Below are 24,521 nucleotides of genomic sequence, written 5' to 3' on the forward strand. Positions count from 1 at the left end.
TCACCTCCTACACACTGTCTCTTGCTCTTTGCTTGCTTTGTACTCACCTCCCACCAGTTACTTTGTATCTCTTTTCGTGACTTTCCCTATACTATGAACATCCTTCCTCTTCTGTGTACTATAAAAACTCCTCTTTGTATTGTACGCTTATTAAGTTTGCAGATGATACGAAGCTGGGAGCGGTTGCAACTGCTTTGGAGGATAGGGTCATAATTCAAAATGATCTGGACAACTGGAGAAATGGTCTGAGGTAAATAGGATGAAGTTTAATAAGGACAAATGCAAAGAGCTCCGCTAAGTAAGGAAAAATCCATTTCACACATATAGAGTGGGAAGTGACATTCTAGGAAGGAGCACTGCAGAAAGGGATCTAGGGGTCATAGTGGACCACAAGCTAAATATGAGCCAACAGGGTGAAGGTGTTGCAAAAAAAGCAAACATGATTTTGGTATGCATTAACAGGAGTGTTGTGAGCAAGACATGAAAAGTCATTCTTCTGCTCTATTTTGTGCTGATTAGGCCTCAGTTGAAGTATTGTGTCCAGTTCTGAGCACCACATTTCAAGAAAGATGTGGAGAAATTGGAGAAGGTCCAGAGCAGAGCAACAAGAATGATTAACGGTCTAGAGATAGAAATGTAGCCGTGTTAATCTGGGGTAGTTGAAGCAAAATGCAGGACAATGTAGCACTTTAAAGACTAACAAGATGGTTTATTAGGAGCTTTCGTGGGCCAGACCCACTTCCTCAGATCAAATAGTGGAAGAAAGTAGTCACAACCATATATACCAAAGGATACAATTAAAAAAATGAACAAATATGAAAAGGACAAATCACATTGCAGAACAGAAGGGGGATGCGGGGGGGGGGGGGGGGGGAGGAAGGAAGGTAAGTGTCTGTGAATTGATGATATTAAAGGTAGGGAGAGTGGGATGTTTGTGAGTTAATGGTATTACAGGTGATAATTGGGGAAACTGTTTTGGTAATGGGTGAGAGAGTTCAAATTCTTGTTAAGTCCTTGTTGGCAAGTGTCGAATTTTAACATGAATGACAGTTCAGAGGGTTCCCTTTCAAGTGCAGATGTAAAAGGTCTTTGTAGCAGAATGCAGGTGGCTAAGTTATTTAGCGGTCTAGAGAACATGACCTATGAAGGGAGACTGAAAGAACTGGGCTTATTTAGTTTAGAAAGGAGAAGACTGAGAGGGGACATGATAGCGGTTTTCAAGTATCTAAAAGGGTGTTAGAAGGAGAAGGAAGAAAAATTGTTCTTGGCCTCTGAGGTTAGGACAAGAAGCAATAAGCTTAAACTGCGACATGGGAGGTTTAAGTTTTACACTAGGAAAAACTTCCTAACTGCCAGGGTGGTTAAACACTTTAATAAGTTGCCTACGGTGGTTGTGGAATCTCTGTCTCTGGAGATATTTAAGAGCAGCTTAGATAGACATCAGTCACGGATGATAGACATTACTGGGTCCTGCCATGAAGTCAGGGGACTAGACTCGATGACCTCTCAAGGTCTCTTTCCAGTTCTAGTTTTCTATGATTCTAAATCCTTGAAAAAAAATTCCCTGCAATTCAATTCCTAGTCTCTTCTATTGTGCAGTTTGCATGCAGCTGGATCCTTAATCATTGTGAGTTTTATCATTCTAATATATATTATATTTTAAGACTGGGACCTTGTTTGCAAGGGACCTTGTTTGCAAGGCACCTTGTGCACCTGTGCCATTATAAATATAATCTTTATAATTCAGATAACACTCCTAAAAATGAACTATTTAAAAAAAATCACCATTTGCCAAGAACTCTGAAATATGTCAGCGAGAAATAGAGATCTGTGTGAGTCATGTCATTGTAATGGTAGATAATAATATGGAATTGTGTTTTGATAGTGAAAGTCACAGGAAAATGAAAAAACATGACTTAAATCATGCTGCATTAACTCTGTAGGGCTTGGAATTGTGGCTTTCTTTCATCACTCAAATGTGGTGAGATCTTGACTGGTTGCCTCTGATAATTTCAGCTGAGCTACAAAGGAGTAGCTTTGTGATTTAAAAATTTGGAATAGGTTTGTAGTTTGTGTTTGAAAAATTTTGTAAGCTGCCTCAAATATTTTAAATAGAGAGGCTGAGTAAAAATATTTTAAATAAAATAAAGGAGCATCTGACTCTATATTTTAGAAATGTGTATCTGTCAGTCTGGGTCCATTTGTTGAAGTACTCCTCCTACGCGGTAAGAACTAGTTCCACCAAATTCGGTAGGCAAATTCGGTAGGCAAATTCGGTAGGCAATTTCTTCTTGTCATAACTTTAAAGCAAGGTCATGGTTTTCTTGTGTGAGAACAATGGGATATGCATGGAGTGTGTGATGGTTTCACATCAGATGGAAAGGGAGGGGAGTGATAGCAGGTAAAGTTACACTCATGAATGATACAAGGGGGCAGGAAGGGGCTTGCCCCAGGGTGAAGCTGAAAGATGGGCTGTGCTTCTTCTGTGCCCCTAGTCAGCCCCAGGGAGTAGCCCTCAGTTCCCCAGGGCTGGCCCCAGACTCAGGCAATACTGGTAAGTCTTCTAGTATCAGAGAGAGACTGTCAGAGAGAGTGTTTAAACTATTCATGAACACATCACTGCAGACAAAAATTCTGCAAACCTATGTGTTAATATAATAATGGTTACATTTACAACTGATAATTTACTTGCCAACCAAAAATATTTCCCCTTTTTGGATAATTTTAGAAAAGAACAAGCTTCCTAGAGGTGGATTGGGTAGAAGGACACTCTCTTATTGCTGATAATTGTTCTGTCTCAAGATTTCTCCTAACTGTGATGCGAGCGAGCAACAAATTAACCTCAAGTACACCTTTATCTTAGTTAATGTACAAATACACTTATTAATTACATCATCCTTTAAGACCTAATTTAGTAATGTGAAAGAACATATAATGCATAATCATAACCATGCAATGGATATAATTATACCCACTCCTGTCTACTGTTTACAGCCTCTTCGTTGATGTAGGCAGTTTTCACATAACAAAACTCCTTGAATCAGCATTTTACAAGGGGTACAGTATATGTGACTCTGTATATTTCAGAATGGATAAGGGAGTAAGGAAGATAGCATTGCTAACACAAAGGCCATTCATTGAAAAGTTACATGTTGGGTACAGCTGCATGCTCATCTATCCTGAGCAAGCAGGAAAGGAGGAATCAAAATAAGTCGGTAAATCAGTAGAAGCAGGGTCTATTTGTTCTGTGTGCTGTTACCATGGTCACAACTACCAAGACCCCTTATTTAACCTTTACACACCTCCAACAAATAAAATACAGGACTATGTAGCACTTTAAAGACTAACAAGATGGTTTATTAGATGATGAGCTTTCGTGGGCCAGACCCACTTCCTCAGATCAGATAGTGGAAGAAAATAGTCACAACCATATAACATATATGGTTGTGACTATTTTCTTCCACTATCTGATCTGAGGAAGTGGGTATGGCCCACGAAAGCTCATCATCTAATAAACCATCTTGTTAGTCTTTAAAGTGCTACATAGTCCTGTATTTTGTTTCAACTAGACCAGACTAACACGGCTACATTTCTATCACTCTCCAACAAATAAGCATTTTTCAAGGGTGGTTGAAAGTGATATTTCATGTTCTTGTAGCTCACCAGTTTTGGTAGGGGATAGGGATGTTAAATTTTGATTAACTAATTGAATAGTCAATGGGATTTCCATCAACTTTTCGATTAGCTGGTAAGAACTTCCGTGTTCCTCCTTTTGAAATAGACAAGAGCACCAGTGGGGGCTCTTGTGAATTTCAAAGCAAAAGTGCCACATGGAGCCTGGGGTCAGTGGGGGACTCCCTGCTGGTCCTGGGCTCCACACGGCGTTCCATCTTTGAAATGTACCAGAGTCCCCAGTGGGGGCTCTTGTACATATTTCAGAGTTATCTGCCGCTGTGCCCCTGTCCCCTCCCACGGAGCTGGAGCTTGGGGAAATTGGCTTTTAAACCTGCTTCCTCCAGAACTGCCTCTTCTCCTCCTCACTCCCCTCCTCCCCCCTGTTGCCTCTTTGTGATGAAGGCAGCAAGGGGGGGAAAGCAAGTGGTCAACTAGTGTGTTGACTGTCTGATAAGCTTTTGCTTATCGAATAGTTGATTAGTCGCTTACGTCCCTACTGGATCTGTGTATTATAGGGAGAGCTGATAGCAGCCATGTATTTAAGTTGACTACTATTTTCCGTTGTAACATATTTGCATAATTTTAAAGAAGTTTGTATCCCTCCATTGTTTGCCACAAACCTCCTCAATTTTGCAAGGAGAAGATTCATGACCTAGACAAAATTCTTGTACTTTGTTGCATGAAACCCTTCTCCTGGCATCAGAGGTGGGAGCTCCATCACAGCCTGGCACTGGGGGAGAGGAAATTAACCAGGAATTTTCAGGCTCATCCCTTTGGTGTATCCCATTTCTTCCGTGTCTGCTTCCTCAAATAACAGCTGTTAAACACTCTAGGTAATTCAGCAGCTTGGGATTCAGGATTCACACTCTGATAAAGATACATGTTAGAGTGGTTCCACATGAGTATAATATTTTTTTACCTCACTTTCTAGGAAATTGTTTAAAAATACTAGGTGGCTGCGCCCCAGGCTCACTGCACTCGCCAGCCCCCTTTCTGTAAGGGTTGGTGTCTGGCCAGGGGGAGGGGCAGGAGCAGGGTGGAGGTAGGTGTCTGGCCAAGGGGGTGGGGACAGGAGGATCCTGAGGGTGCGAGGTCTTGGCAGGGTGTGAGAGGCTTTGGCTTGGGATGTATGAGTGAGCAGGCTGGGGGGTGTGGGGTCTGGGCGGAGGGGGGTTTTGAGAGGGTCTGAGAGTGCAGGGAGGGGGGAGACTCATACCATCCACTCAGCCCCATATATTTCCAGCAGATACCCTGCCAGTCACCCACACAGCACTAAGTGACCCCTGTTCTCATGCAAGTCAGATTCCCCCCAAAACCCCATTGTCAAGTTCCCCTAACCAGTGTCCCCCTGCTTCCCAGCACCCCCAAATCCACCTAAGCCAGGGCTCCCCTTAATCCCTCAGTTGGGTGCCCCCATCCAAACCAGGCCACCCCTCCCCGCCCCTCACAGGCAGGTGCCCCTCCCTGCCCCTCACAGGTGCCATCTTCCCAGCTCCTCCTCTCTGTCTGGGGCCCCCAGTCAGGCCCCGCTCCCCAACTCTAACCTGTCTGGCTGTTCCAGAGGCAGGGCTGAGCTGGGCGCACTACTCCCAACTCCGTCGCACACCAGTAGGGCTGCAGGCCGGATGCTGTGTGTTGGGCCAGACTGCATGGGAAGCACTGGGGAGGCCACATAGCTTCCTCGAGCACTGGGGAGGGAGAAGGATGAGGCCACACAGCTGAGGCTAAGGAGGGCAGCAGGACACAGAGTGGTGTGATGTCACTCTGTCATCACGCAGGAAAAAATATATGTTAAATCTAGAGAGAGAGAGAGACTATGGTGGGTTACTTTACAATCTAAGTCAAACACTCAAAAGTTGGAAAATGCTAGGATTATGATTGCCTGTATGCCTTTACTTCCATCCGCTTGCGTGTATGCTTCATGCTATAATCTTCAATTGTATCATCATGTTACTTTTTCTATAGGACCCCAGTGCTATTCAGTGCATAGGCAGGATATCTAAGGAGGCAAGATTAAGGTTGCATAGGCCACTATATGTCTGGCATTTTTGTATGTAATAATTTATGGTTATATATAAATTGTGGCTCTAACACTGTGTTACTTCATTTGAAAGCCATTAATAAGCATGTAGCTTTTTCACACTGCTATGTTTGATATTATTCCAGTTAATCTGCGATCTAAGCAGGGTTGGAATTTCTAAGATTAGTGAATAAATTGACAGCACTATTCAGTGACTGAAAGCAGCCTAAATATTTTGTATTCTTAATTGATAATCCCTAATTAGTACACTGAAAGGAATTGTAGATTATGGCCAAAAATGCATTCACGTGTATTTTAAATTTTTCAATATAAAATATTTTTGTTCACATTTACATTTCAGGTAAAATAATTCATGATATCTTCTAGTTAGGCAAAACACAAAGCTTTAATATCTGGGGGTGAAGAATAACTGCATCATCACTCCCCTGCAGTACAGAGGGACAAAACATAGATGTGCAGTTTGTGCTTTGAATTTAACTGGAATTTTGTCAGTCAAGTTTTTTTTAAAAAAAAGATGCAACTTTGTGTATATCAGTTTTATTCTTTTCCATCAATACGTTTCCCCCTTGTCTTTCCTATCATGGATCTGCCTTTCCTTGCAATGTTTTCAATGACTGATGTTCCCTCTTCTGCTCTCTTCCTTTAGCCCCTTACGTCACTTCCTCTTTTCCCCACTCTGTTTTTCCTTTCCTCCATTGTCTCCTTCCTTTTGTTCCCCTGCTTTTTCTCTTCTGATGTATGGTGTTAAATCTCTACTACTTCATTGCACCCTCAACAGAATTCCAGGTTTCCATCTTCTTCGGTAAAAATAGCAATGCCAGCTGGGCTACTCTGTCCTCAACTCTTTTTACTTCTGAGAAAGGGTTTGCTCCCTAGCCTCGCCCTTTGGAAAAGAGCTACTTGTTCCTGGCCCTTACTCATTTGCCTTCTTCAAATTTCTGCCTGTTATAGTGTGTGACATTTCAAAGTTCTGGAGCTAATGTCCAAAAATTAGTTGGTTCTTAACATTCACGTTAGCACTGGTGGACAGAGCATACTTGAAATGTTAATTAAAGTTTCCATATTAACATTTCAAAGGAGAGTTTTGAACTTTTGCATAACGTTCTAACACCTATAGGTGCAGCATGTATTACTGACTTTACTGTGGAGAATTTTGTCTAGTATAAGAAGCTTGTTTGTAATGGCTTTCTCTTAAAATATATTTTCTAATTGATATTGCTTTTCAGAGGGTACTTACTGCAAAGGAGTATTCATCTGTTGGGAGATGTGTTTTTGTAGTAGCACTATAAATGTTTTCATTGGTCAAACTCTTCAAGTGTTAATACTTGAGTCTGTTGTACTTCCTTGCCATCATAATTGTTTGTATTGATATATGTCTGTTGATATCTTGGTGAGAGGAAAAATGGCTTGACAGCCAGAGTCTCACAGTTCCTTATCAGTGCTTGACATTGCATTCCACACAACCAGTCATTTCAACAGACTTATTTGAGTATCCTCCTAATGTTTATAGCGTGAAAAGTTTATAGTGTGAGTCTAAGTATGGTTTGGCTAATTTTTAATTGACTTGTTAAAATAGGAACAGTTTATGCTGTTTTCTGTCCTTGTCTGTTCACACAGGATAATTTTGTACCATGACCTGAAATGCAAGTATTTTTGAAGTAGTCACTTGCTGGTGTTTTGTTTTATCCAAACCTGTTTCATATTTTTAGATTTATTTTTGCTTAAGATGGATACTGGGCATGTGAATTACAGTATGTTGCAAACTTCGTTCCTTTATTCCAACATGACCTGCTACATTTCTACCACTATCTTCTGCAAGAGGAGTCGATGCATTTTCAGGTGTTTTCCTCTGCTAATCAGCATGACATCTGTTTTACTTGGGTTTAACTCCAAACTGCTGTTTTAAGACAAGCGCCTAGCTAGCTTGACAAAAGTGGTGTTGTGGTCATAAGGCGGGGTGGCCAAGCATCAGGCTTCTTTATGGAGGTGGTTGTAGAAGGGGTTTCATGGTAGGGTATTGGGCTGCCAGGAGAAGGGTGCGGGGTCTGAGAGAGAGTAGAAGTGAAGTAGGGGGTTGTAACCATGGGCAGGGGATTAGGGTGCTGGGTCCGAGAGGAAGTAGGCGTGCAGGAGTGAATTTTGACATGGGAGAGGGATGTTTCAAGGGGTGCAAGGTCTGGGGAAGAACTAGGACCTGGGTCGGTGTTCAGAGGATTTGGATTGTGACGTAGGGCAGAGTGGGTGATGGCTTGGGGCACGGAGTTAAGAAATGGGGTTTCAAACTTCATCATTCTTGATTTAAAGGAAGAAGTTATCTGCGCAGATGCAGGAAGTACATTTAAAAAAACAGGGAGCACAGGGCCAGCAGGGGCCTGTTTGAGCCCCCCACTTGCTCCCTCCTTCCATGGCACTTCTGCATTTGAAATGTAGCAGGAGCCCCACTCTTGCTACATTTCAAAGGTGGAAGCACTGCCAGTTCCCCACTGCGCCCCCATGCCTGCCCGCCCCTCCTCCCCTGGAGATGGTGCTGGGGAGAACTGGCTTTTAACTCAAATGGGGTGTTCCCAGGCTGCATGCGGCGTTTCAAAGTGGCAGCACCGCGTGGAGCCCAGGATCAGCTATGGACTCCCCCACTGACCCTGGACTCCGTGCAGCGCTGCTGCTTTGAAACACAGCGAGGAGTCTGACGCTTGGCTCCCTGCGGCATTTCAGAGCGGCAGTGCTGCATGGAACCCAGGATCAACGGAGGAGTCCCCAGCTGACCCTGGACTCCTTGTGGCACTTTCACCTTCGAAGTGTAGCGCCCTATCGACTAATCGAGTAGTTAATGAAAAATGAATCGACTATTCGATTAGTCAGTTAGTTGATATTTAACATGCTTAATCTCTACCTTTGTTTTGTTATGTTACTGACAGTCGCAATATAATAATGTAAATGCTTCATTTGTGGTGCGATTCTGGAGTGTTAATTTGCCTTAAAAATATACAATAGCTTTTGAAAAATGTTTGGCAAATTTCACACTTGAGATGTTGCATCTGTGGAAGTGAAGGGGCAGTTAGTTCAATAACCATATGTGGTGAATGATTGTTTTGAGGAACGAACTGCATTTAGAGTTAAATTCCTTGTGTTTCTGAAACTAAATTTGTGAGAAGATGGCATAAATGCTTTACTTGATTTGTGTGTACAATTCAACATTTCCAGCAGGTAGCATTTAAAAGTCCCAGGCCTCCTATGTTCAAAGTTCCAAGCCTACTATGCCCCAAAATATAAGGCAAAGTAATTGTGCAGGTCTTAGATCAGAGATGGGCAATAATTTTTAATAGGGGGCCACTCCAAGATTTTGGCAAGTGGTCAAGGGCCGCATTTCCACCGAGTGGGTATGCAGTCTGGGACAGAGGTTGGGTATGGTTGTCTGCCAGTTTATGGTTATCTGCCAGTTTAGATATTCTAGCTTTTGAGTTTGGCTGTAGTTCGAATTGTATAGTTTCATTTTCTCTCCTTAGAAGGAGGCTGTGAGGTTTCAGTTTATTGATTTTTTTTTTTGTACTTCCATTCTTTCTTCCACATAGGCAGAGTGGCTCTAGTGCCATTATTTGTCTTCAGCATTGCCACACAACTTTATCATTCTTTATTTAAAGGAAGTTATCTGTGCAGATGCAGGAAGTACATTTCAAAAGCAGGGAGCGCGGGGCCAGCAGGGGTCTGCTTGATCCCCTGCTTGCTCCGTCCTCGCATGGCACTTCTGCTTTTGCAATGTAGCAAGAGCCCCACTCTTGCTGCATTTCAAAGGTGGAAGTACTGCCAGTCCCCCGCTGAGTCCCCGCGCCTCTCCCTCCGGAGATGGTGCTGGGGGGAACCGGCTTTTAAGCCTGCTTCTCTTTCTCCCCTCCCCCCGCCTCTGTCTGATAGAGGCAGCAAGCAGGAGTGTGTGTGTGGGTGGGGGGGGGGGGGGAGTGACTAGTCGACTATCTGATAAGCATATGCTTATAAAATAGTTGACTAGTCACTTACATCCCTAGATCAAAGTTGACAAACAACTGAACACAAGCCCCCAGTGCAAAGCTGTGGCAAATAGGTGAGCTCAGTCCTTGGATGGAGGAATAGGGGAATAAGGAAGTGATTTTACCTCTGTAGCTAGCTTTGGTGAGACTGATAGTATTATAGGGTTGGAAGACACCTCAGAAGGTCATCAAGCAGCCCCTGCCCAAAGCAGGACCAACCTCAACTAAATCATCCCAGCCAAGGCTTTGTCAGGCCAGGAATTAAAAACTTTAGTGGTCGAGATTCTATCACCACCTGAACTAATGCACCCCAATATGCCATTAGCCTTCTTGGCTACAAGAGCGCACTGTTGACTCATATATAGCTTCTCCTCTGCTGTAATCCCCAGGTTCTTTTCTGCCGAAATGCTGCTTAGCCAATTGGTCCCCTGCCTGTAGTAGTGCTTAAAATTCTTCTGTCCCAAGTGCAGGACTCTGCACTTGCCCTAGTTGAACCTCATTAGATTTCTTTTGGCCCAATCCTCCATTTTATCTAGGTCACTGTGGACCCTACCCCTGCCCTCCAACCTATCTACCTCTCCCACTAGGTTACTGCATCCAGTTCTCATGGCTGTATGCTAAAAAGGGTGCTCAAATTTTGGAGATGATGCAGAATGATCTGCAAAAATGAGTTGGTGGGCTGAAGAAATGCTTTATAATGAAACATTGCAGGAGCTCAATCTATTTCATTTTGTTGAAAAGAAGTTTGAGATGGTAACCGGATTAGTGTAATTGGAGGGAAATACCAAGTACAAAAGGGAAATTTTATTTTTTTTCCTAGAACATACTTGGAAAATCTTGCTTAGCTTTACAAATCCAAATTCCTCCTCATACTTAAGAAAGTGGATGAAGAATATATGTAAGATTTTAATATTGTGGGAAATGCAATAGAAAAAATATAGTGGTATAGGTTGAATCTCTGTAGTCCAGTTACATCTGTGGTCTGGCATGGTTTTAGTTAGCTGGATGTCCACTTACGGTGGGTGTGGCCAATTTTCCTGCAGTGCTATAAAGTTTTACAGCCACCAGTCCTGGCTCTTGGTGTCCTGTGCTGCTGTTTGGCTCTAATTGACCCCTTAAATGTCTTCTCAGAGCCCAGGAAACAGTGGAAGTGCTGGCAATGCTGCTAGCCAATACTGACCTCCTGTGGTTAGGCAAATGCTCGGGTCCGGCACTGGTCGGGTCCTGAGGTGCCAAACAAGAGAGGTTCAACCTGTGTTATCAAATGTGGTGGTTCTGATTAATTACTACTTTAGTAAATGATTTCTTAACTGATGGATTGTTTTTCTTTGTTGTTGCAGCTCCTGTTATTAACAGATTTAACCGAAGAGTATCAGGTAAAGTTTCCCTTATTATTTGAATATATATTTTAATCTCTGAAATTATTTAAATGTGTGATTGTTATTGAAAGCAATGGCTTTCCAGTTTGAGTGGCTGTTAGCACTTTTTTCAGTTTTATTTAGCACATTGCATAGTAGTTATTTTATTTAAATAACTGTAATTTTTCCTCTCCATTTATTTATTTTAGAAATCACTATATTGCAAATTATAGGTTAGTGGGAAAACATTTTTCCTATTAATGGCAATTTCAAGCTTTAAGGCAACTTCAGCGTTAATAACCATACAATCAAGATGCATTTGTTAAGGCTTACTGTAGAGGGGCCATGGAATAGACTCCTCTAAGTAACTCTGGGAATGTTTTCACTTCTTTCCTTTGAATCTGCTACTATCGCTCCTTATTAATCTTACAGGTTGCTGTCCGTCTTACCTTTGACCAGAATGCAGAAAATTAGGCCTCCTGTAATATTCAGCAGATACCTGCACCATGATTCCAGAGACTACCAACAGCTAAAAATGAGACCCAGGTTAGGTTAGGAAGTATCTTTTTATTGGAACATGTTTTGTTTGAGAGAGAGAGAAGATTTTAAACCAGAGGAGCCTGAACAAGAGTTCTGTATAGCTTTGAAAGCTTCTATCTCACCAACAAAAAATTGTTTGAATAAAAGATCTCTCACTCACATTGTGTCTCAGCCTAACCTGGCTACATCTATACTTCAGTAGTTAAAAATGTTAGATCTGCAAGTGTCCGTTCAGGAAGTACAAGTGGTGCATTTGTTTCCTGGCATAGTTCTTCCATATGGTGCAATATTTTCCAACTTTATTATTTGATTTTACCAGTTATTTCTTTCCTTTCTGTTTTTAAGCTGATATTGAAAGTGAGTGGTATTGAACTTTCAGAAGGTTAAATATAAAAACAAAAAACCTCCACTACTCTCTGCTAGAGTACACCACAAATCCATCTCAAATTCTCTTTGATTTTTCCTTTGACTAAACTTGGATAGTTGCCCAGGAAATAATAAAGTTCTAGTTTTAAAAGTACTTCCGTGAAAATAGCAGTATGAGTTCCATGTTCATTGTCAATGATTTCCAGTTCAAACATTCTCAGTTTTTAAGTCTATGATGTTTCAAAGTCATCTCTGCCAGTTCAGCTGGAGGTTAGACAGTCATGATGGTGAATGAAATGCAAAGCTCTTTTGGGACCTTTGTATTATTTTCACATGTAAAGTTTCCTTATAACCAAATTAAGTCCCCTTTTACTCATAGGCAGCTCTGCTAGCCTTCAGTGCAATTGCTCAGGTTCAATTAAGGGCATGATTTGGAGACAAGGGTATTGCTGCACATAAGGAAGAAGGCCATAATCAGAGCTTTGAGTTCATGCAAATTATTTTTACACTAGCACTTTTAATTATTACTTTTAACTAATTATTATTATTCTCAGGATGGATTACTCAAATATATTTACATATATTAATATGTACAATACCTTGGGACCAGCCTCAAAAAGATGCTTTAACAAGTTGTCTGTCCTTTCAAATTCACCAATGCAGTAGAGGCCTTCATGGTTTAAATTCTTAAAATACTTGTCTTGCCAAGCTGCTTGTGCATTGCATTGTGAAACTGAAGTTGATATAAAAAGCATGTTATCAGAATAAACACAAACACAACAAAACAAAGAACAGAATTATTTGCTGACCTTGAAGGATAATAATTATTGGCACATGGAATGTCAGGGCATATCAGACTGGAGCCCTTGCAGTGAATAGTTCAAGAGATGAAAAGCCGTGAGTGAGAAATCAGTCACTTCATGTAAAATGAGACGGGTAGAAAAAGGAAAATTCTACTGCAATGAAAACGGGATATTGGTATCAGGAAGAGGGCGTGGTGCACACCAGGAAATGGAACTGCATTAATTACAAAGACAAGCGAGATTCTTACCGTGTTTGACAGAATATAAGCATAGAATGTAACACTGGAACTGGACGGAGCCTTAAGTGGTCATCAGGTCCAGTCTCCTTCCATCACCACAGGACCAAGCACTGTCTAGATCATCCCTGATAGATGTCTAACCTGTTTTTAAATATCTCCAGTGATGGAGATTCCACAACCTCCCTAGGCAATTTATTCCTGTGTTTAACCACCCTGACAGGTAGGAAGTGTTTCCTAATGTCCAGCCTAAAGCTCCCTTGCTGCAATTTAAGCCCATTGTTTCTTGTCCTATCCTCCTCCTCCTTGCAACACCCTTTTTAGATACTTGAAAACTCCTATCATGTCTCCTCTGTCTTCTCTTTTCTAAACTAAGAGAGTCCATTTTTTTCAGTCTTCCCTCATAGGTCATGTTTTCTAGACCTTTAATCATTTTTATTGCTCTTCTCTGGACCTTCTCCAATTTCTCTACATCGTTCTTGAAATGTGGTGACCAGAACTGGACACGATACTTCAGCTGAGGACTAATCAGCGCAGAGTAGAGCAGAATGACGACTTCTCGTGTCTTGCTCACAACATTCCTGCAGCTAATGCATCCCAGAATCATGTTTGCTTTTTTGCAACAATGTCACACTGTTGACTCATATTTAGCTTGTGATCCACTATAACCCCTAGATCTGTTTCTGCAGGACTCCTTCCTAGACAGTTTAGCTTGCCATTCTGAGAGAGAGAAATGGATTGTTCCTCCCTAAGTGGAGCACTTTGCATTTGTCCATATTAAACTTCAGTCTGTTGACCTCAGACCATTTCTCTAGTTTGTCCAGATCATTCTAAATTATGACCCTGTCCTCCAAAGCACTTGCAACCCTACTTGGTATCATCTGCAAACTTAATAAGTGTACTCTCTATTGCAATATCTAAATTGTTCATGAATATGTTGAGCAGAACCAGTCCTGAAGCAGACCCCTGTGGAGCCCCACTTATGCCCTTCTGGCATGACTGTGAACCATTAATAACTACTCTCTGAGAACAGTTATCCAGCCAGTTATGCACTTCCCTTAGAGTATCCTCATCTAGGTTGTATTTCTCTAGTTTGATACAGAAGTTCATGAGAGACCATATCAAATGCTTTACTAAAGTCTGGGTATACCGTGTCTACCACTTCTCCCTTATTCACAAGACTAGTTATCCTATCAAAGAAAGCTATTGGATTGGTTTGACATGATTTGTTCTTTACAAATCCATGCTGTCACCTATCTCATTATTATTTTCCAGCTGTTCGCAGATTAATTTCTTAATTACCTGCTCCATATCTTCCCTGGCACAGAAGTTAAGGTGTATTTTCCTGGGTATGTGGTTTCCTGTTCTTATTCCCCTTTTTATAGATGGGCACTACATTTGCCCTTTTCCAGTTTTAGAATATCTCCCAGCTTCCATAATTTTTCTAAGATGATAGCTAATGGCTCAGATACCTTCTCTATCAGCTCCTTGAGTATTCTAGGATGCATTTCATCAGGCCCTGGGGACTTGAAGACATCTAACTTTTCCAAGTAATTTTTAACTTGTTCTTTTTAAATTTTAAACATACCCCATTTCCACTAGCATTCACTATGCTAGGGCATCCCATCACCATCAATCTTGTTGGTGAAAACCGAAACAAAAAAGTAATTAAGCACCTCTGCCATTTCCAAGTTTCCTGTTATTGTTTCTCCCCCTTCACTGAGCAGTGGGCCTACCCTGTCCTTGTGTGATGTAGTTCTGGTACCTTGCTGGTTGTTATGCTGGGCGGTGGGCTGTGGATGACCTCCCCTGGCTGCTGGCAGCAGCATGGCCCAGCAGGACAGCGGATGAGTCACTAAGCAAGGGTCTCACAACCTGTCTGACCAGTTGCCTTCCAGGGAGTCAGACAAAGGGAAGGAGGGTGGAGACCAACACCTGGCTGGGGGGCAGGGCTGGAGGAGAGTTGGGAGTTTTCTGTCTGGTATCATGGAGGAAACAGCCTAATCAAGGGGCTGGGATTTAGGGGCCCAGTCTCTCCCATCTCAAGGGGGGCTGAGGCATCCTAGGCCTGCCCTGCAACTAGATTACATCTGTGCTGTGCTGTGCTGTATTGTGGAGAAGCAATAAACTCCCTCTATTCTACTGGCTGGTGGAGTCTGTTAGTGCCCTTACGGGGGTGCAGGAGTCGGGGGAACCCTGACGCGCCGTCACACCTTGGTCTTCCTCTTTCTTCTAATATATTTGTAGAATGTTTTTTGTTACTCTGTATGTCTCTAGCTAGATTGAGCTCGTTTTGTGCCTTTGCCTTTCTAATCTTGCCCCTGCATACTTATGTTATTTGCTTATATTCATCCTTTGTAATTTGACCTAGTTTCCATTTTTTTTTATACAACCCCGCTTTGATTTTTAGATCATGTATGATCTCCTGGGTAAGCCAAAGTGGTCTCTTGCCATACTGTCTATCTTTCCTACGCTGTGAAATAGTTTGCTTTTGGGCCTTTAATAATGTCCCTTTGACAAACTGCCAACTGTTTTCAGTTGTTTTTCCTCTTAGTCCTGCTTCCAATGGGACCTTACCGACCAGCTCTCTGAATTTATTAAAATCTGCTTTACATAAGAATGGCTGTACTAGCTGAGACCAAAGGTCCATCTAGCCCAGTATCCTGTCTGCCGACAGTGGCCAGCGCGAAGTGCCCCAGAGGGGGTGGACCGAAGACAATGATCAAGCGATTTGTCTCATGCCATCCTTCTCCAGCCTCTGACAAACAAAGGCCAGGGACACCATTCCTACCACCTGGCTAATAGCCTTTTATGGACCTAACCTCCATGAAATTATCTACCTTCTCTTTAAACTCTGTTATAGTTCTAGCCTTCACAGCCTCCTCTGGCAAGGAGTTCCACAGATAGACTATGCGCTGTGTGAAGAACTTTCTTTTATTAGTTTTAAACCTGCTATCCATTAATTTCATTTGGTGTCCTCTAGTCCCTATGTTATGGGAACTAATGAATAACTTTTCTTTATTCACCGTCTCCACACCACTCATGATTTTATAGACCTCTATCATATCCCCCCTCAGTCTCCTCTTTTCTAAACTGAAAAGTCCCAGTCGCTTTAGCTTCTCTTCGTATGGGACCTGTTCCAAACCCCTAATCATTTTAGTTGCCCTTTTCTGAACCCTTTCCAAGGCCAGAGTATCTTTTTTTGAGGTGAGGAGACCACATCTGTACACAGTACTCAAGATGTGGGCGTACCATAGTTTTATACAGGGGCAGTAAGATATTCTGTGTCTTATTTTCTATCCCTTTCTTAATAATTCCTAACATTCTATTTGCCTTTTTGACCGCTGCAGCACATTGTGTGGACATTTTCAGAGAACTGTCCACGATAACTCCAAGATCTCTTTCCTGATTTGTTTTAGCCAAATTAGCCCCCATCATACTATATGTATAGTTTGGGTTATTTTTTTCCAACGTGCATTACTTTACAGTTATCCACATTAAACTTAATTTGCCATTTTGTTGCCCAATCGCTCAGTTTGGTGAGATCTTTTTGAAGTTCTTCACAGTCTGCTTCTTTCTTGACTATCTTGAACAGTTTAGTATCGTCCACAAACTTTACTACCTCACTGCTTGCCTCTTTCTCAAGATCACTTATGAATAAGTTGAATAGGATTGGTCCTAGGACTGACCCTTGAGGGACACCACTATTTATCCCTCTCTCTTCTGAAAATTTACCATTTATTCCTACCTTTTGTTTCCTGTCTTTTAACCAGTTCTCAATCCATGAAAGGACCTTCCCTCTAATCCCATGACAATGTAATTTACACAAGAGCCTTTGGTGAGGGACTTTGTCAAAGGCTTTCTGAAAATCTGAGTATACTATATCTACTGGATCCCCCTTGTCCACATGTTTAACAACCCCTTCAAAGAACTCTAATAGATTAGTAAGATATGATTTCCCTTTACAGAAACCATGTTGACTTTTGTCCAACTAATTATGTTGTTCTACATGCCTAACAATTTTATTCTTTACTATTGTTTCGACTAATTTGCCTGGTACCGACATTAGACTTACTGGTCTGTAATTGCCAAGATCACCTCTGGAGCCCTTTTTAAATATTGCTGTCATGTTAGCTATCTTCCAGTCAGTAGATACGGAAGCCGATATAAAGGATAGATTATAAACCACAGTTAACAGTTCTGCAGTTTCCCATTTGAGTTATTTTAGAACCCTTGGGTGAATGCCATCTGGTCCCGGTGATTTGTTAACATTACGTTTTTCTATTTGTTCCAAAACCTCCTCTAATGACACTTCTATCCAGGACAATTCCTCAGATTCATCTCCCACAAAGGATGGTGCAGGTTTGGGAATCTCGCCAACATCCTCGGCCGTGAAATCCATTGTCTCCATTTTTCTGTTCTCCCGTATACCATTCTGTAGAATCATGAACTGGATGTTTTCATGGTCACTTTCACCCAAACTGCCTTCCACTTTCAAATTCTCAACCAGCTCATCCCTATTTGTTAAAATCCAATCTAGAACTGCTTCCCTGCAGTAGCTTTCTCGGTCTTCTAAAAAAAAAAAAAGGATCTCCAGTGCGGTCCAAGAGCTTGTTTGAAAATCTGTGCCCTTCTGTGTTAGTTTCCCAACAAATGTCTGGATAGTTGAAGTCCCCTATCACCACCAAATCTTGCACTTTGGATGTTTTTGTTAGTTCTTTAGAAAACCCTCATCTACCTCTTCTGCCTGGTTAGGTGGTCTGTAGTAGACTCCTAGCATGACATCACCCTTATTTTTTAGCCCTTTTAACCTAACCGAGAGGCTTTCAACAAGTCAGTCTCCTATGTCCATAGCCACCTCAGTCCAAGTGTATACATTTTAAGTGTATACATTTTTGTATCTCTTCGTATGTTGAAGATGAGATTCAGAATCAGATGTGGTGCAGCCGCAATAGTACAAGTTGTGATGAAGTGGGGATTGTGGGGGATTTTAGTCCCCTTGTTTTGTTACATGTTTCCTACTGTCCTGTAGTAACAGTCTGCGTGCCTGTTTCCTTGGGCACAGCACCGATACCTTGATGGTGATGGGAATGGGTGATAGCTTCCCCCACATAGCCTTTGTAATCTGAGTCTGGGTCAGGATGCAGCCAGGTGACAGTTTCGCTCAGGAAGCAGGACAAAGGCCAGGGGAGGTGCCTGGCTGGAGGGCTAGGACCAGATTGCTGGATGTGTGGGTTACCCCAAGCCAGTAAAGAGTGTAGGGAAGGGGTTTGGGGCTTTAGATCTGAGCCCCTTTTCCCCAGGACGGATTGTATTACTTCTAGTTACTGTGCTGACAAGTCCGTTCCATACGGTGTCCCTGTCAACTATTAAAACTTCTTTTTTACCTGCTCACTGAGTCTCATTTGACTCCAGTGATTCTCCACACCTCAGTGTCACAAGTGTATGTACCACTCTTACTAATGACCCAGGAAGAAGTTGATTAACAGTCTATAGAAAGCAATAGAAGAAACTTCAGTACAAGATGTGTTACTTCTGAGTGGTTTTAATGCAAAATTAGGATCCAACTGGAATTCCTGGGCTGTAACGGTAGGCACATTTGGTCTTGGTGAAAAATACATAGGAAGAGAAATTAATAAACTTCTTCCTAAGTAATAGTCTGGTGATCCCTTGTCAAAATAGCATTTTTATGGCCTGGGACTTTTAAGTGCTGGGCAAACAAAGAACATGATAAACTTGGTATGTGTGACTCTCACATGGGAATCAAGGCGTATTGCTGTACAGATCATTTGTGTCTGATACTGGATTGGTTCATAAATTAATGTTGGCAGCAGAGAGGTTGACCCTGTGAGGAACTGAAAAAATGCCAAGAACTATAATGTGGACAAATGGAAAGAACCAGTTCTTGGAACAAGAGTGCAGAGAAGCTATGTGAACTAATGTCTGCAGTGAAAGAAGAAATGAACAGTGAAGAGACATGCAACAGTGTAAAAAAAAATGGGCTTACAAGAGTGGCCGAGCAATGGTTTGGCTACAAGGCCAAAATGAAGAAACCCAAGTGATTAAATATGTGTTATTCAACGTCAGTATAGCAAACTGACGAAGCATAGAAGATACAGTACAATACTGTACAATAGGTTGACCAGAGAGATGAAACGGAAAGCAGAGAGACACAAAACATCTGGGTAAATGGAAAAGCTTCCAAGCACAGATGGGAGAGAGAAGACCCTGGAATCCTTAGAAGTCAAAGGAGAGATTTCAGTAGAAAGTCTGAAAGAAAAATGCTCCAGGAAGTGACAAAATTGCAGAGGTGCTGCAAACAGGCAATGAACACAAGATCAGAGGCAATGCACAAGCTATTTAACAAAACTTACAAGCAAGAGCAAATGTCAAGTGAATGGGAGAAAGTGATAATCTGTAAAAAGAAGAGTTAAAAGTAAGTGAAAGAAAAAACTGCAGAAGAATTTATTTCTGGAGCATGCTGTCAAAAACATTCACCAAGCCATTACAGAGGAGAAGAGGGCATATCTGAATTAGGCAGTGTTTGTAGAAGTACAGGTTGGATTTAGATGGGGATGAAATACAATAGGTCAGCTATTTGTGACAGACAAATATTGTAGATGTACCTAGTGTGATGCTGTCTACCCTGGGGTCAGCCCAGGACAGGGTTGTATGCTAATTCACTCATCAGTTGATAGAAATCAAAGGAGCATAAAAAGATATGGTATAATCAGGCCAATGTCAGTTTAGTTAAAAGAAATACTGAAGGTATTGTCTTCACTTGTAATGCAATAGCAATCAACATTCTGTATATTCCGGTAACAAGTTAACCCAAGATCAAAAGTGTGTGTTAGTATTAAGATTAGAATGTACTTGATGTGTAAACTTAATGTAAACTAATGGATTGTTCTTTGCTATTGTGGTACCTTTTACCCTCTATTTCCCTGTAATTAAATTATCCCTCAACCACAACTGGAGCCTTGGAAATGTAAATGAAGAAGAGTGCTAGCTTCAAAGCAAGGGGAATTGTGTTTGATGATGGAAATTCATTGGCCCACACAGGTGAAGATGTGTGTAGCCTTCCCACACAGCGATATTAACGTATAGTCATTTAATTGGTAATACATGACTTATTGGTTAATCCAAATGACTACACGCAACCTCCCCCCCTTGCTGTATCAGAGGCAGCGAGGGGGAGGTGGGAACCGGCTTAAAAGCCAGCTCCCCAAGAGCACCAGCTCTACAGAGTCACTTGTCCTCCCCACTCTCGCACTGCTGCTTCTCATAGAGAGGCAGCAGCCTGGGGAAAAGGGGGCTGGTGGGATGCCAGAGCAGACTATGTACAGAAGTCGGGCTCCCTGCGGACAGTGGCTGCTTGCCATAGCATGACAGAGGCAACAGCGCACAGAAGCAGGTGGGAGCCATTCTGCATGAGGAGCCGGCTCCCCTCATGGACTGGTTCTTCCTGCCACCCCGGGCTGCGACCTCTGATATAGAGAGTCAGCAGTGCCGGGCGGCAGGGGGCTCCTCGGGGAGTGGCACCGGGAGCCAGAGCACCTTGGCTGCTGGCCCTGCCACAGGGGAGCATGTTAGTAACTGTGTAAGTGAGGATAAAATTTGGAACTACACGATTACTAAAATAAACACCCCTACTGTTCCGACTAGATGCATGAACTATAAATATTGATTCAGAGGGATAAGCCTTCTCTGTAACTGCTTGGACTCTTACAGAGAGGGTCTGAAATGCAAAGTGGAGATGCTGGAACATCAGGGTTCTATTGAGACTTTTGGAATATTAGCAGAAGATGACATCAAATGCTATCACTTTGGATTTATAAACTTTGACTCACCTGCTTTAATCTCTCAGTAACTTTTTTTCTTAGCTAGTAAATCTGTAGTTTGTTCAGGCAATCAATTTTATAGTAAACTTTGTTTTTAGTGTGACATCCAAAGTACCAGTTGGTCTGGGTAAGTGACTGATCCTTTGGCATTGGCATTCTCCCTCCCCCAAGATGCTGAGACATGCCAACCCATTGTATATCCTTTTCTCCAGGATTAAGCATAAACTGCAGGTGCCTGTCTGGATCTAGCTGCAGGATCTGGTCCTTTGTGCCTGAAGGATCAGACTCTAAGTCAGCAGTCTTCTAACTTCAGGTTTTAAAGGTTGTTTGTGACCATATGTGTACAATCCAGGAAGGCGCTATTGATAGTGTTCCAAGGCTTTCTTGAGAGATGGACATCCATTGATGTTTATGAAGATGTCAGACCCTTCTTCCCCCCAAAAAACTCAAACCCTAACTTCTGCACTTCCTGCCATCTCTAGTATCTCTCCCCCCTCCCAACACACACACACACACACACACACACACACACACACACACTCTCTCTCTCTCTCTTCTCCCCCCCCCCCTCCCCCTCCGTGACACTTGGGAAGCAGAGGGGAGGTGACTGGGCAGGTCCCGCTCTGGCCCTCTGAGGAAAGCTAAGCCACTGTGTCCATCAGTCTTTCAAGTGATAGTGGCCAGAGCATTGCTCAGCCAGTCCAGTTTTCCCCGAGTAGGTGAAGAGCAGGGACTGCACCTTCTTAATTGCAGTGCTCCTTCCTGCTCTCTGTCCCCTGCAGCTGTGCACCTTCTGTCTTTCTCAGAGTGTCTCCACTCACTGGAGCTGCCAGCTTCCTTCATGGAGTAGTGCTCCCATGGGGCTCCTGTTAGTGCTGACAATGGACAGGGGAAGGGAGCCAGCCACTTTCTGTTTTTGTCACCCAGACCTGCTGGTCCAAGTGTGTGCTATGAATCACCCATGGTGTGTGTGGCGGGAAATTGCCCCTCCTGCATCTAAATGCCCTCCCCACCCCCATGTTTAATCTAGAGAGCCTTGAAGAGCTGTATAGGGAGGAAAGGGAGCCTATCTGCTGTGCAAATGTATACAGTATCTCTAGTTCTTATGCCTTTTGTCTGCATGAACGTTTTCCCTGCCTACCCCGTAGAGGAAGCAGCCAAGCACACGGAAAGATGGGTGGAATGGGAAGGGTCTTTTGAGCACTGGGAGAAAGTGAGCATAATTAGGAGTGTGTTATACCAGAGATGGGGGCCTGTCCCTGAGCATTTTGAAAATTACACAAGGATGTCTGTCTGAGAAATTCTTTATTTTTAAAACCTGAGGCAGTTCCCAGGCAATTAAAACAAACAAAATAAAACACCTTTTTATCAACTTGAATTAAGATAATTAATGTCAGTAATATAAGGCAAAAATATTTAAGATATTGTTAAAGTGTGTGTGTGTGTGTGTGTGTGTGTGTGTATGTATGTAAATAAAAACCAAACTAAATAAATAAAATAATAAAGTGCAATGTGTTCATTGCTGATCACCTTAGCATTAGTATCCAGTGAATCTGTTTATCCATTGCCATTGGATCCACCGATGTCAAGTGTTTCTGTGGTGGGACACTTAGCTTCTCTGTCTTTTCCATCCCCTCCCCCATCCTGTAACAGCCACATGGTGAAAGTCTCAGCTTTGGCCTGGGTGCCAACATTTCAGTTTCCCTCTTCCCCAGACAACTTCTGCAATATGGTCATGTTAATACACAAATCTGGCATAGTGAAAACTTGGCAGTAGTGTGAAGTAAACTGAATTTAATATCAGTCTAAACAAGAAAAGCTGTACTTGCTGAATTTTGTTCATACTTAATTCATTTTCATTTTTAATCCAGCAAAAATTTCCATTTTGTAGCATTTAAATTTTGTCCAGAACAAATCATGTCAACCCAACCTGATAGCGTTTTTTTTTAACTGTAATAAGCCTTGAGGGAGGGAAACAGTAGACGTGAGTTAGGCTCTCACGTGACCGTCTCATAAACAAACTAGAGAAAATAGTCTAAATGGAGCCACTGTGTGGTGGGAGCATAACTGGTTGGAGAACTGTCTAGTGAGTAGTTATCCATGGCTGAGGGTCATGTTGGAAGGGCGTACCTAGTGGGGTTCCACAGAGATCAGTTCTTGATCAGTGATTTAGATAATGGCATAGGGAGTACACTTACAAAGTTTGTGCATCCTACCACCCTGGGAGGGTTGGAAGTGCTTTGGAGGAGAGGATTGTACTTCAGAAAAGCTCTGAACAAACTAGAGAAATGGCCTCTAGTAAATAGGATGACATTTAGTAAAGACAAATGCAAAGTGCACTACTTGGGAAGGAACAGTTAGTCACATTCATACAAAAAGGGAAATGACTGCATAGGAAGGAGCATAGCAGAAAGGGATCTTGAGGTCATAGTGGACCAGAAGCTTAATGTTTCAACAATGTAACACTGTTGCAAAAAAAACCACATCATTGTGATGGGTTGAATCACAGAAGTCCTCTTGGGGTTGTATGCTGATCTAGCCACTGAGCTCATCTTTCTGCCCTGTGGGCCAGAAGCTCTGGTTTCCCCCAGCCATGGCACAGAGTTGTGGCCTAAGGTCCTTCTAACTTGCATACCTGCGCAGCCGCATGAAACAATTCAAAGTATGCCTGATGCCTCCTCAGAGCCGCACAGCTGCACTCACCTTCCTGCTGGACCTGGAAGGTGAGTGGCATGGCTGCTCCAATGTCCTGGGATATGTGGCGGGCAGCTGCTGTGGTGGGCGCAGCTGCAGTCATGTGTGCGGGGGGCTGCTGCAGCAGCTGAGGCTAAGGTTTCATGACGGGCAGCTGTTCTAGTGGCCAGAGCTGCATTGGGGCACAGCAGCTCCGGCATCCGGGGCTGGGAATCATGTTGCGGGTGGAGCTCTTTACTCAGTACGTGCAATAATTAGGGCATTAGTAAATGTCAATAAGGCAACTTCACAAGTCCCCTGTGAATTGCAAGCAAGTGTGAAGTGTAGTCTGGCTCTTAGGTAGATTTCAGTGCATGTCTCCTTGATCTGTTGTGAAAAAGGAGACACATCAGCCAACCTTTACCCCCAAAGTAAGGAGGGTACAGTTCAATAACATTTGACTGATTGTTTAAAGACTACAGCTGTCATTGAGCTAACCAGTCGGTCAGATAGAAACAAGATGACTCTGTCTTTAGTGCATTTAGGTTGCCATTTCAAGAAGTACGTGGACAAGGTGTCAAGATCACGTGACAGGCAGGATTCCAGCTCCTCAGCTCCTTCTTGATAGTGTGAGAGAGTGTCCATAAACTTAGTTGCAGAAGTGGGTAGGTGGGCTGTGTATGCATATATTAAAGATTATCAGAATAAGTACAGATCTGTGGGGAAGTTAATTCATCTGATGTGAGTGACTTGAACCATCTCTGTACTTGGTGATCACTGTTCGGTTAGAAATGACTAACTGATAAATTGAGTAAGTGCCTTATTGTGATACTCAAGGAGCTCCGTCGCTTTTGCTTAAGAGAATGTTAAGCCAAAGGTTAAGATCACAGTTGCTGATGGGAGCAAAAGCATATTTATGCCTGACAGAAGACTGCTGTTGATCTTGAGTCTGTTCTGGTAATGTATAACACTATTGGCATGAATAGA

The 24,521-nt window shown here is 42.6% G+C and overlaps 1 protein-coding gene across 2 annotated transcripts in view; it reads left to right on the forward strand.

Moving 5' to 3' along the window:
- Positions 1-24,521, forward strand: part of PRKAR2A (protein kinase cAMP-dependent type II regulatory subunit alpha) — a 127,582-nt gene that overhangs the window by 27,467 nt on the left and 75,594 nt on the right. Inside the window, exon 2 of one of the 2 annotated variants that reach the window (XM_075938414.1) lies at positions 11,058-11,093. The exons of the other annotated variant lie outside the window; for it this stretch is intronic. Coding sequence (XP_075794529.1) covers positions 11,058-11,093 — 36 coding nt within the window. The remainder of the gene's footprint in view (positions 1-11,057; positions 11,094-24,521) is intronic. 2 annotated transcript variants of the gene reach the window in all.

The sequence above is a fragment of the Pelodiscus sinensis genome, chromosome 11, assembly GCF_049634645.1.
Source record: "Pelodiscus sinensis isolate JC-2024 chromosome 11, ASM4963464v1, whole genome shotgun sequence".
NCBI lineage: Eukaryota > Metazoa > Chordata > Testudines > Trionychidae > Pelodiscus > Pelodiscus sinensis.